Source organism: Lithobates pipiens, unplaced genomic scaffold (assembly GCF_037356315.1).
Source record: "Lithobates pipiens isolate NorthernLeopardFrog02 unplaced genomic scaffold, aLitPip1_a1.2 Scaffold_16, whole genome shotgun sequence".
Classification (NCBI taxonomy): Eukaryota; Metazoa; Chordata; class Amphibia; order Anura; family Ranidae; genus Lithobates; species Lithobates pipiens.
Genome location: NW_027507748.1, coordinates 102,176,217 through 102,189,191, shown reverse-complemented (window position 1 = coordinate 102,189,191; position 12,975 = coordinate 102,176,217). Strand labels below are relative to the sequence as shown.

Here is a 12,975-nt window from a genome sequence, read left to right as displayed (position 1 = left end):
GCTCGTGGATATCGGAAAGCTCCTGCTCTAAAGTAGCGATCAGAAGTGACCGCAGTGACAGTCAATCACAGAGGTCACATGATCTGAATGCCCGCCTCTGCTTCCTGGCTTTTAGAACCCTTAAAGGGCTTGGAGGCGGTCAGCAGGAAGGGGTTAAACACACCAAAGGACCAATCTTCCATGGATAGCTCTTAATATAGGGGTAATAGCAGCTTAGTTGCAAAAAGTTCTTTCAGTCCTTCCTTGACCTTTATTGGGTTTTTGAATATTAGTACAAGGTATGCAAGACAGTCACATAAAGAAAAGAATGCAACAACGGTGAGGTTACAGAGGCAAGTAAAAAGAACTGTATAAACAGATTCAACTAGAGCACAGGTAACACTGCAAACATCATCACAAGCTATAAGGCCCTGGTAACTGTACATATTCAACTATAAGGCAGGGTGGGAGAAGCTGCATCGGTACCACTGCCTACGAAACAGGTCAATGAACTTGTCAGCTTATAGTTCATCAGCAACTGCATTCTCAAAATTTACTTGCAGCACCACCTGCTGGTGAATCAGAGATTGCAGTTGGTCTGAACACATATAAAGACTCTGTATGGAGCTAAGATTTCAAAACATGTGCCAAGAAAATGACAGTATATTTTGAGCTGTTGTCCAAGGCAACTAATTGAGTTTAATCTGGCCGATTTACATCAATGTGCTGTAGGAACGTGCGTGTTACCATAACATGTCACTGCATGTTTCATTTGTTGACATGTTAATCCCTGAAAACTCATCTATTCAGGGAAGCCTATCACGTCTCAAACTAATCTCCTACCACTTCCATAAACTCATTCCCAACAGTTATAAACTTCTGTACCACCTGCCCCACCCTTTTAGATTGTAAGCTCTTCTGAGCAGGGTCCTCTTAATCCTTTTGTATTTAATTGTATTGTAACTGTATTGTCTCCCTTTTATATTGTAAAGCGCTGCGTAAATTGCTGGCGCTATATAAATCCTAAATAATAATAATAATAATAATAATAATGTTGTGGTGCCATTCATTTTAAATGGCATCCTAACGCACTACATTGGTGAGGTACACTGCATCAAAAATGATGTGGCATGTCCAAATTTTGGGATGTCTTCAAGTATGAGCAGCTAAAATAAAACATTAAATCTGACTGCTGGAATATCAGACAAGCCCCACCAATTGCAGCCTTTAGGTTATTAAAAGGGGAGATGACAGAGCTAGTGGATGGGTATCCTTCATCTGAGAATCTTTTTTCATGAAGGGCCAATCTAACATAACACACCTATGCAAGACACATTTCTTTGTGCATTGCAATCCTGTAGCATAAAGCGCGTGCCTGCTGACACGTAATGCTATTTACTGCCCTAATAGGCAGTCAGTTCTTTAAAGAGAGGTCCCATTCCAATATCATACAATGTATTCCCAACATGGTTATCTCTTAGAGTAGACCAGAATATCTGTCACCTGGGAACACAGTACCTCTGATACGATTAAGATTAGGTGTTTGGAAAAGGCCAGCACAGATTTCTCCTAGCAGCAGGAACTCTGCTTTCTACATTACAGAGAGATGACCCAACAGTCCTGCCAGTGTTACAATTGCCAGTGCCAGCTAAAAGACTGTAAATGAGCAGTTCTAAGGATGATAGGACACTGCACATTTTCAGAATAGAAGAAAACTTAAACTAGTTTGTTCATTTACAGAATATACTGTGATACTGATTTGTTAGATGTTCAAATCTAGATTCTGAAACGAGGGAGGAAAATTCCTTGCACCTATAAGCATAAACCACATGTATCAAACAAGGCCCACAGGCTGAATCTGGCCCACCAAGCCATTTCATGTGATGCCGCTCTTGCAGCTGCAGCACTCCCCTCCTCTCTGTCTCCACCTTGTCTCAGTAATTAGCAGAATTCCTCTGCCAGATCCTGCATTTCTGCATGTAGTCCTGCACCCCATCTCAGCAGTAGAGAGGACAGAAGTCCTACAGATCCTGTGCCTCTCTGTGCAGCCACAGCACCCCTTAGTCTCTGTCTCCCCTGGTCTCAGCATTAAGTAGACTCTGACAGCTGACTCCAGCACTCCTCTTGACCCCGTGCATCCCGATTCCCAACTCCACCCCCAGCTTCTTCCCAGCAGCAGCACAAGTAAGGGGGGTGCACTGTGATGTAAGGGAGGCTGGAGGATGTTGACATCTGATGGTGGGGGAAAGGGGGTGGGGTACTCAGGAAATCTGCTTATAATATAATCATTTGCAGGTTGAAAAGGGAGGGTCACACACTGTTGGTATCATGCACAAGAAACTTTATTGAAGACTGCTCAGACAAACATTTTTGTGGATATCAGCGGTGTACAGCCCTCCTGTTCAAACTTGCATCATTTGTTACAGCAGTGTGAGCTTAAAGCGTTTGTTACCCCAACATTTCATATTCCAGATATGTGGCTGCCGTATCGTGTACACGTATGGGAAAGTATCCTGTTCTCTTTGTGTTGCTTCCTTTGTGTGAAATCCTTGGCGATCCTGCTAGTCCCCTTGCTTTCCTATTAAAAACTGACTACACTAAGCAGGAGAGCGCAGCCTGGTCAGTTCTCTAGGTGTGCTGGCAATTCAGCCTGCTCTCCTCCAATAATCAGAGGAGACCAGGCTTCTTCCCCACCCCAGCTCTTATGCAGCTGACAACGGATGGAATGCGACCACACAAAAAAAAAAAAGAAAAAAAAAGAAATAAAGGTATTTATGTTTTTTACAGTATACATCTGTACAAAAATGTATTGCCTTTCATTTCTATTTTAAACTGAATGGGTTGTTTCACACGGTAATAATTTACTAGACTTTCAGGCAGAGGTGTTTTTCAGGCGCTTGAGCTAAAAATAGCTCTTGAAAAACTCCTTCCCTGCATTGGTGTGCTGCCAGGACATTATGTGGGCAGCACAGCAAGAGGCAGCTAAATCATCTTACACTGCCTTACGTTTCCACAGGTTCAGCAACAAGGTGGAAAAACTATTAGCCAAACTATGCTCAGGCCCGAGGCAACCTACCCACGTCTCCACCTTAAAAAACACTGTGGGCCACGTTGTTACCTCACCTGTGGAAATCAGTAAACTTCTTGCTGACTACTATAAGACCCCGTACTCTAAGGATACGACCGACCAGATGAAAGCAGAGGCCTTCCTAGCTAAGACCCGTCTACCTCAGCTCAACTCCACTCAATTAGAGAATCTTAATGCTCCCATCTCCTTAGAGGACATCCAGCTGACTATTAAATCTCCAACATCTGCCAAGGCTTCGGGCCCAGATGGCTACACAGCCGGATTTTACAAAATTGACAAAAGATTTTATTCCTGACACTCTGAAACATGTCTTCACCGCTATGTGGGATGTTGGCCCTTAGCTCCCCACAGGAACGCAGGCACACAATATACTAATCTCCAAAAAAAGGAAAAGACCCTCTACACCTGGGCTCATATCGTCCAATATCCATAATCAATGTAGACGTTCATTTTTATCTAAAATAATAGCCTCACATCTAGCTCCATTATTCCCCTCTTTACTCTACCCAGCCCAATCTGGTTTTGTTCCAGGGCGTTCTGCCACCTTGAACATTCATAAGGTTCCGATGGCACTGGAGTAAGCTAAAATCACACTCAGACCAAGATTCAGCCATCATTTCACTTGATGCCGAAAAAGCTTTCGACAATATTAATCTGTTGTGGCTATTCAGGGTGCCTCTGGTATTTACTACATTGTCCCACTCTACTCCACCGCCTCTGGAAATGCCCAACTATTACTAGATTTTGGAACTCTGTACTGGCATACTTTATCAGAATCAATAAGATCCGGCTACCCAACAATGTGTTATTGTGTATATTTGGATGCGAATCAATACCTCCCACACCATCGTCAGCATGCTCACTCAACCTTATACAAATGGACTCACAGAACTCTCCTAGTTGCTCGTAGAACAATCATGTTCTATTGGATCAAACCAACACCACCTAGCCTCCCAGCTCTGAAACGCTCAATGTTAACACTCTTCAGTCTAGGGAGACTAGACACTATTGTTCTAAACTTTCGCTCTACTACACGCTTCTTTGCCAGATGGCGTAAATATATGGAGGCCACGTTCACCCAGAAGGAACTGCTGGATATAATGCAACCATTTAAATTCACAAACTGGTATCTAAAACAAGCCCTCTCAAACTCCTTAGGTAAACAAAATATCCAACTTGACTGATTCCTCTGTCTTTCTACCACCCTAGAAATACTATGCCCATGAAGCTCTTTGACGACCCAAGATATATTCCAAATAAGTTGATTTCACGGTTATTGTTGTATCATTCCCAGGCAATCACCACCCAGATGTTCCGAACGTTGCTTCCACTACTGAAAGTATTGAGATCTACTGTGATGCATCACCTTGAAATACTATGCCACATTGTTGTTTATGGGTAAATATACGTCCCGTGTCCCCTTCCCTTTCTCCCATCTCTTCTATTGCCCTTTTATTGCTCAACTTTTGCTCTGCTCTTTTATGTTCATAATGGTGAACCAGAGCTGCTTTTTCTTTTCTTGCTTGTAATGTTTAAAATAAAAAAAATAATTTTATTGAAGTTTTAAGTCCTGCAAGCAGCATCTTTGGTACACCACTCCTGCCCATTGAAATGAATGGGCACAGCTCCTGAATCGCCTGCAAAGTGCTTCGGCAGCAGTGCTACACAGGTGCATTTAACCCTTTATTCGGCCACTAAAACATTAGTAAAGTGCTGCTAAAACTAGCGGCAGTTTACCGGCAACGCCTGCCCGCCCCATTGTGAAAGCAGCCTTATGCCCTGTACACACGATACGATTTTCCAACAACAAAACCATGGATTTTTTTCCGAAGTATGTTGGCTCAAACTTGTCTTGCATACACACGGTCACACAAATGTTGTTGGAAATTCCGAACATCAAGAACGCAGTGACTTACAACACGCTGAGAAAAATGAAGTTCAATAGCCAGTGCGGGTCTTCTGCTTGATCTTGAGCATGTGTGGACTTTTGTGCGTCGGAATTGTGTACACATGCTAGGAATTTCCGACAAGTTGTGTTGTCGGAAAATTTGAGCACCTGCTCTCAAATATTTGTTGGCAGAAATTCCAACCGCAAATGTCTGATGGAGCATACACATGGAATTTCTGACAACAAGCTCACATGGAACATTTCCCGTCAGAAAATCTGACCGTGTGTACAAGGCATTAGTCTTAAGTTATTACTAAAGCCAATAATATTTGAATGCAGAGGCAATTATTTTATATAAATAAAAAAAAAAAAATCTGCAAGACATTTGCATAGTCTTGCAGATACAACCGATCCCTTTCAGGGCAACCATAATGCTGATGCGGCCCACGATGAAACGGAGTTTGACATCCCTGCAATAAACCCTCATAGACTGACAGGGCCTTTTCTTTACAAAGTCCAGCCACTGAACTTTTTTTATTCACCAGCAAGAGCCACCAGCGATTCTCAATTATTAATTTCAGCACTCTTGAAGAGCACTGTCATGCAGAAACAGGAAAGACAGATTACTTTTAAGTATTATTTCTGTAATGAACCTGCTGTCACAGATTCAAAGGCTCTAGTGGGCAGAAAGCCATCACACACTAGTGAGGAAAGATGATGAGGTTAGGAGAGCGTATACTGGAAAAAAAAAAGAAGACATTTCATTGTGTTAGTCTACGGCTACCTGATTTAGAACAGGCTGGATAGTTTTCATTTATAGACGCATTTTACATTTTTTTAGGGCTCATTCTGCACTAGTCTCAGACATGTTCTACTACTATGGGAGTAGACTATAGTCTCGCTTTACATAAAAAGTCATTGTGTTCGTGGTGGGCTGAATTCAAAAGTGAACTGGTCTTCATGCAGAGTAATCTTGATTTTGAATGATGGCATTGAAAAAGGAGCTTAACCACACTGGCTTTCATTAACCCCTGCTACTAGGAGAAACACATCACACGTTCACAGCAAAAGCACTGACATCCTCGCTTCTTAACAGCTCAGCTCAAGCTACTCTCCCTCCCAGAATTCCTGCCCTATGCTTACATTAAAAGTCATTAGTTGGCACAGTCTTCTGCAGCATTAAAGAAGTAAACTTCCTCTGCAGACATTTACCTATAGGTAAGCCTTATTCTAATCTTGCCTATAGATAGTGTAAATATCTCCTAAACATTTACCATTTAGGAGATATTTACATTACATGCAGCCAGTGACATCACTGCCATTTGCACTCTGAAGAAACGACCATGGGTGTTACTTCCGAGCCCTGTGTCGTGAACGGTGACTCCTGCGCTGGAGTGACATCATCGTGGCTCCAGCAACTCACAGCGCCAGAGCGCGCAAACCTGTGTGTGGGCGCCACTGGAAGGCTTTGTTCTAAGGTATGCGTTTCACAATGAGCTAGTATGTGAGTTTGAGGTGGTTGGTGCAAGCCACCGCTGTTTTTTATGTGCATTATTTATTTTTGCTGATGTTTGGTTGCCTTGATGTAAGTTTTTAGTGTGCCGTTTTAATAAGCCCCTTTGTTGAAACATATTGCACTGCGAGGCTTTCCTCTTCTTCCCTTATGCTCTGGGATTTATCCTTGAGCTGCCAGATTGGATTTCAGCTTTTTTTCAAAGATACTGCGATTCCTGCGTTCATTGAAAAACCAGATCCACTTTTACAGCTTAAGGTGTTGGAGCCTGATGGGATCATTGTCCAGTGTCTGATACTGCTGTTGGAGCATGGTGGGATTATTAGCCAATGCTTGAAACTACTGCTATCTGGTAAGAAGTGAATCTATGCGGTGATGGGATATTAAAGTCTTTGGCCCCTTTCACACGGGGCTGTCCGTATTTAGCATCTGCTTGCTCAGAGGGGATCACTCCATTGATCCCCGCTTAGCCAGCGGATGAAAAGTCCGTCTCTGCACTCTGTGCAGGGATGGACCTGTCAGAGTCCGCACTCCCCTATGGGGGGAAATGGGATGATTACGAACCACCCGTCCGTTTTCATCCGATCCGATAGATGGATGGAAAATAGGGTTTCCATCCGTCTGGATTTTGTGAAGTACATCGGATCGGGGCAGATCGGATGTCAGTGGACATGTCACCGCTGACCTCCGTCACTCCATAGAGCTGTATGGAGCGACCGTTCAGATTTCGACTGTCAGTTTTCAGGTGGATCTGAACAGTCCGCACATGTGAAAGGGGCCTTTGTGTTTTGAAGAGCACTGAAGTTGCCTTATGTTTGGTTCACCAATTCCCTTGAAGAGCACAGAAGTTTTTCACATACTTGGTTCACTTAGTTCCCTTTTCTATAAGGGTTTGCCAGTTGGACTTTTTTTATGCACATCTTTGTATGCAAACAGAAGAAAAACAGCGCCAACCTAAGTGCAGTATTTTAGATCACAGATATTTATTTGTAAAGTAGTACACTCACTCTCTATCGGAATGGTTCAGGCACATCTGATGCCTGAGGAAGGAGCACGCATGCTCCGAACGCGTGCATTGACGTCATCACAGCGCGACCCCGTACGACCAACGAGCGGACCTCCCTGACGCTGCGACACCGGGCCGTGAGACGCTGGGAACCACCGGCGCCACCGGACGGAAAATAACAGCAAAATGAGGACCGCTCCTCCCCGGGAGCCCTGTGATGTCCCCCAGAACCTTCTCTTACACGTAAAACGTGATGTGCCTGAACCATTCCGATAGAGAGTGAGTGTACTACTTTACAAATAAATATCTGTGATCTAAAATACTGCACGTAGGTTGGCGCTGTTTTCTTCTGTTTGTATATCTCTTAAAAGGTGCCTTCTACCCTTGAACATGCTGCCTACCTGCTTGTGCTAAGAAATCCTCCTTTCCCTATGGCTATAGCTAACTATTCTTATAACTGTTGACTATTGGCTACAACCTATGATTTTACATCAAAACCTGCCAGCTACTTATTGACTAATATCTGCCATATTTACTAAGAACTGCAAAATTATGTGGAAACCCTAATACTGTTATACACCAAAACCACAGCATATACCCCTTATTTCCCCATCCCATTTTTCTCCCCTCCGTTTTCCCACAAGCCTCCCCCCTCCCCCCATCCTGAACATATATAACCCAGCAGCGCAACACACAAAAAAACATTTTGGTTTACATCTTTGTATGCACCTTTTATGAACTGAATCATATATTTTTCACTTTATGAGTAATTTCATCCAAATTTTTGTTTATGCTGGAGTGGACTTTATGCCCTTACATTTTTTAAATGTTAATGTTTGCCCTGTGAAAGCGGGCCTAAATCCTTAGGATGAAGATTAAATGATAGTTTAAGAGGTATTCATCCTCAATCCAGAAAATGCCTAAGGATTTAAAAAACATGCTTAGACTCCATTTGTAAGTTCTGTAAAATAGTAAGAAAACTGCACTAGCAACCAACCAATTTTAACATAACATCCACTTCTCAGGTTCACGGGGAGCTTTTAATGAATCACCTTTTGAGGTGTTTGTGACAACAGACGGCCTTCGCTCTCTAATTAACACTCAGATCATTTTTTGGAACTTTACCTCTGTTTATAAACTCAATTTAGAACCCATATGTTATACAATTAAGTATTAAGTAAATATGCAAAATATCTGTGAAAAGCAGAACGTAAATAAACTGACATAAGCGTAAAAAATGCGTACGAAGAACAGAATTAAACCTGTGATAGAAAGCACTGTTCTGCAGCAAGCACAATGTGACGAGGTGTCAGATCCGCTGTACTTGTATCTACAGTATCTAAGTATATGATGGTGCCTGCTGGTCCATCTCCAAGTTGGGATGTATTGCAGTCACAGCCGAAGAGACCGAGATTAAAATCAGTCAAGAAAGACTTTAGGTATTTGAACCGCTGACATATATCATTTGAGCTGAGTGCTCTTCAGTAGCAGCCGTCAGCGGCGCTGACAAGACGAGTTTCTCTAAAATGTCTGATGAGAATAAAGGGGGAGAAGGGAACGCCGAACAATCTTACCTGCATGATTTAAAAGGGTCTCCAGCTCTTCTTTGGCCACAACCATTCTCAGCTTGTCACTGCTGTCAATGACAAAAATAATTGCCTGGCCTTCTCTGCGGAGAGGAAAGACAAGAAGCAGATTTATAGCCGGACAAATTATTTACAGCTTGCAACAAGAAGGTCTTGCTTCTTTCAGTCTTATTTAACAATATTGCCTTAAAGAGGTACTTATACAGAATTATAAATTAGAAGTTTTACTGCAGATCATAAAGGCAACCTGTGGGGATGTGGGCTGGCTTTGTGGACCTCTTGTTCTGAAAATGCTAGTTGCCTGACATGGGCTTAAATGTCATCTGAGACACTGACCTGGATGGAGATCAGGAATCCTGACTTCACTTTGCCCCCCTGGCTGAACACTTGTAGGTCAGGAACCTAACATCTAATGATGTTAGACAGCCAGGCAACTAGGATTTTCAGAAAGAAATTAGCAACGGTGACCGCAAATTTCCCTTGACTTAGGATTTCTTTATGGAATGGGGAAAAAATAAAATAAAGGATTATGCTAATGCTTCCTACCAATGCATGCCAGGTAGCCTTGCTAGGGCAGCCTTCTGAGCATTTACATGAACTTAGATTTGGACTGAACAGTCACTCCCACTCAAAACACTGTGGTGAGGGCATTCCCCACCCCGCAGCTGCACATACGCTAATAAATGGGGATGCTTGTGACACCATTAACCCAAGATGACCATATCTATACAATGTGTGGAGTCTCTATTGTTCTGCAAGGTGTTCTGCAGAATGTTGAAGAGAACACCTGAATATAGAAGGAAAGAGCTGTCACATGACCCCGAGTAGGTCATGTGACAATTTCCCCTACCCTCCTACTGAACAAAAATGGAGGCTACACTCTGGATTTCCAACAAACATATCCCCAGCGCTACCCTTCTCTGTAGGGAGGTCAATACCAAAAGGTATAGATCAAAAGCTGGATGTACTGTCCATAAGAAAGTCCAGGAAAGAATTAACTGGAATAAGCCTGGAGGGTTAAAAACCCAGTAACTGACTCCAAGGGAGACACAAGGCTGCTTAAATCCATACGAGTTGGGAAACCCATGATGCAAAACAAGAGGTAGAGGGGAGAGAAGGGCCAAGCAGACTCTTGGTGCAGTAACGTTTTAATAAGCAAAGAGTAAAAGTTATAAAAGTAGCCACTCACAAAAAAGTGTACAGAGCAAGTAGGAGGCTCCCAACCATAACATCCTGTCCGCGGGAGGGGGGGGGCTGTCAGTCTGTGCAGCAGCGGTGGCTCCAAAAAAGGTGGATATCGGAGGACACCAGGAGATGTCAGAGCTTGGAGCTCTGTTTGTCAACCAGGAGGGGATTAGCCAAACGGGACACGTTTCGGAGGCTGAAGAAGGTGGTGTGGCTTGCCTCCAAAATGCATCCCGGTTGGCTAATCCCCTCCTGGTTGACAGACTGATCTCCAGGCTCTGACAGCTTGCGCTCCCTGGTGTCCTCCGATATCCACCTTCTCTGGAGCCACCGCTGCTCCACAGACTGACAACCCCCTCTCCCCTGCCAAGCTTGTTCTGTACACATCTTTACGAGTGGCTACTTTTATAATTTTTACTCTTTGCATACTAAAATGTTACTACACTAAGAGTCTGCTTGGCGCTTCTCTCCCCTCTCACTCTGGATTTCCATCCCATGATAAAAAACACTTTTTTTTTTAAACACATACACTGTTTAACCCCTTTCTGTCCACCTTGGCATCCCCTTTAAAAGTTCCTAATGCCCAGAGGGGTGGGAAGGATCAGCAGTCACGTGACCACTTTGATCTGTGTCATAGTGGTCACATGACCAAAAGTAGGTCCCGCTGGCTACCAATGTTTTCTCTGGACCAAAAGCAAATTTTAGCAACCCAGTCATTGTGCTGAGAGTGCGCTTCCAGCACATAAACTTTGCCCGTCCTCTCGTCCAGCTAGCCCTATGTGCGTTGTGTGGGTGTTAAAGCCCAGCTTTAATATAAAGGGGTTAATAAAGTGTTGTTTGGCTTTGCAAGGACTGTTTAATTACAGGACCAAACTTGTCACCTCCATTTTGTTCATGTGGAGTATCATTTGCTTCTGGAATGAGCTGAGAGGAGGGCATGCACTTGGGACCAGGACAACTACATACGCTAGAGTGAAGCACTATACTGCAGATACCTTCAAATGAATGTATTTATAAATCTACCAAAAGACAAACAATAATAATAGGAGTAGTATCATGGCTGGTTGAATCTAAGAAACAGTGGCTTTTACAAAAGGCATTGCCGCCCATTTCAACCTTCATAGTTATTCCTCAGCATGGCATGGGTGTTGTAGTCAAACTCTGCATTTTCCACTCAAACCCATGCAGCTACATCTTATTGGACGTAGCCACCGCTTGGCCGACAGATTTCTACATGGCTCCTTTGATTTTTTTCAATTGAAGGATGTTGGGCTGGAGGGGGCCGACAGAGTCACCCACGTAGTGAATTTTAAACAGTTCCATCAGCAACTGGCCAAAATTTTAACAGTGTATGGCCAGCTTAATTCTTATGTATTCTCATAAAGCTTGCCTATTCTGGCAGAGATCATGAAACTTTGAATTTGATATTGAAAATATGACTGATTATGGCAAAAAAAAAAAAAAAAAAATTAAGGATAATGATCATATAAAGCTACTTATAATAATAACAGTTGTTTGGCTCCTTTTTTTTTTCTTAGATAAAATTAAATAAAAAAAAAAAATAGAAATGACAATCTCATTTTTTGTAATTCCTTTTTTTCCCCAAATAAAGTTACATACAACAGCCAACGAAAGCAATGTTTACAATATCACAGTCAAATACCGAGAGGTCAGAGTCAGATACAACCTCAGTTTTAAATCATAACAGAAATCACCCAAATGGTCCTGATCAAAAGTTTACATACCCTGGAATGTTTGGCTTTGATACAGACACACAAGGTGACACAAGGGTTAAAGTGGTAATTTATGGTTAATTTCCCACATCTGCAGTATAAAATGGTCGATGAGTGTGTTAGCTCTCATGTGGATACACTAAGCAGGCTAGATACTGAGCCATGGGGAGCAGAAAAAAAAAATACTATTACAAGACCTGTGTAACAAAGTAATGGAACTTTATAAAGATGGAAAAGGATATAAAGAGATATCCAAAGCCTTGAATATTGCCAGCAAGTACGGTTTAATCACTTATTAAGAAGTGGAAAATTCAGGATCTCTCTATACCAAGCCATGGTCAAGTAGACCAGGAAAGAATGCAGCCACAACTGCCAGAGGAATTGTTCAGGATACAAAGAAAAACCCACAGGTAACCTCAGGAAAAATACAACGGTACTGGAACAAAAATGAGCTGCATGATCAAGTTGCCAGAAAGAACCCTTTACTGTGCCAATGGCACACAAAAAAAAAAAAAAAAAAAAAAAAAAGTCTGGCTACAGTATGTCCAAAAACACTGACAAGCCTCATTGGGATTTTTTGTAGCACTGGTGCAGTAAAGGTACCAGGGCCAACCATTCCAAGGTATGTAAACTTTTCATCAGGGCCATTTGGGTGATTTCCACCATTATTAGGATTTAAAAAGGAGCCAAAGAACTAAGTGATAATAAATGGTTTCATATGATCACTATCCTTAACCACTTGCCTACCGGGCACATTCACCCCCTTGCTGCCCAGGGCAATTTTAAGCTTTCATCGCTATCACACTTTGAAGGGCAATTGCGCGGTCATGCAACACTGGACCCAAATTTTTATCAATTTTTTCAGACAAATAGAGCTTTCATTTGGTGGCATTTAATCCCCACTGGATTTTTTATTTTTTGGTAAGTAAATGAAAAAAGACCAAAAATTTGGAGAAAAAATAAATAAAACATTTCTTATTGTTTGTAATAAAATGTT

The 12,975-nt window shown here is 42.4% G+C and overlaps 1 protein-coding gene across 3 annotated transcripts in view; it reads right to left on the bottom strand.

Annotated features, from left to right (window-relative positions):
- Window positions 1–12,975, bottom strand: part of ARL6 (ARF like GTPase 6) — a 108,840-nt gene that overhangs the window by 63,458 nt on the left and 32,407 nt on the right. For all 3 annotated transcript variants that reach the window (XM_077480175.1, XM_077480178.1, XM_077480176.1), the window contains exon 5: window positions 9,049–9,143. In XM_077480175.1, coding sequence (XP_077336301.1) covers window positions 9,049–9,143 — 95 coding nt within the window. The remainder of the gene's footprint in view (window positions 1–9,048; window positions 9,144–12,975) is intronic.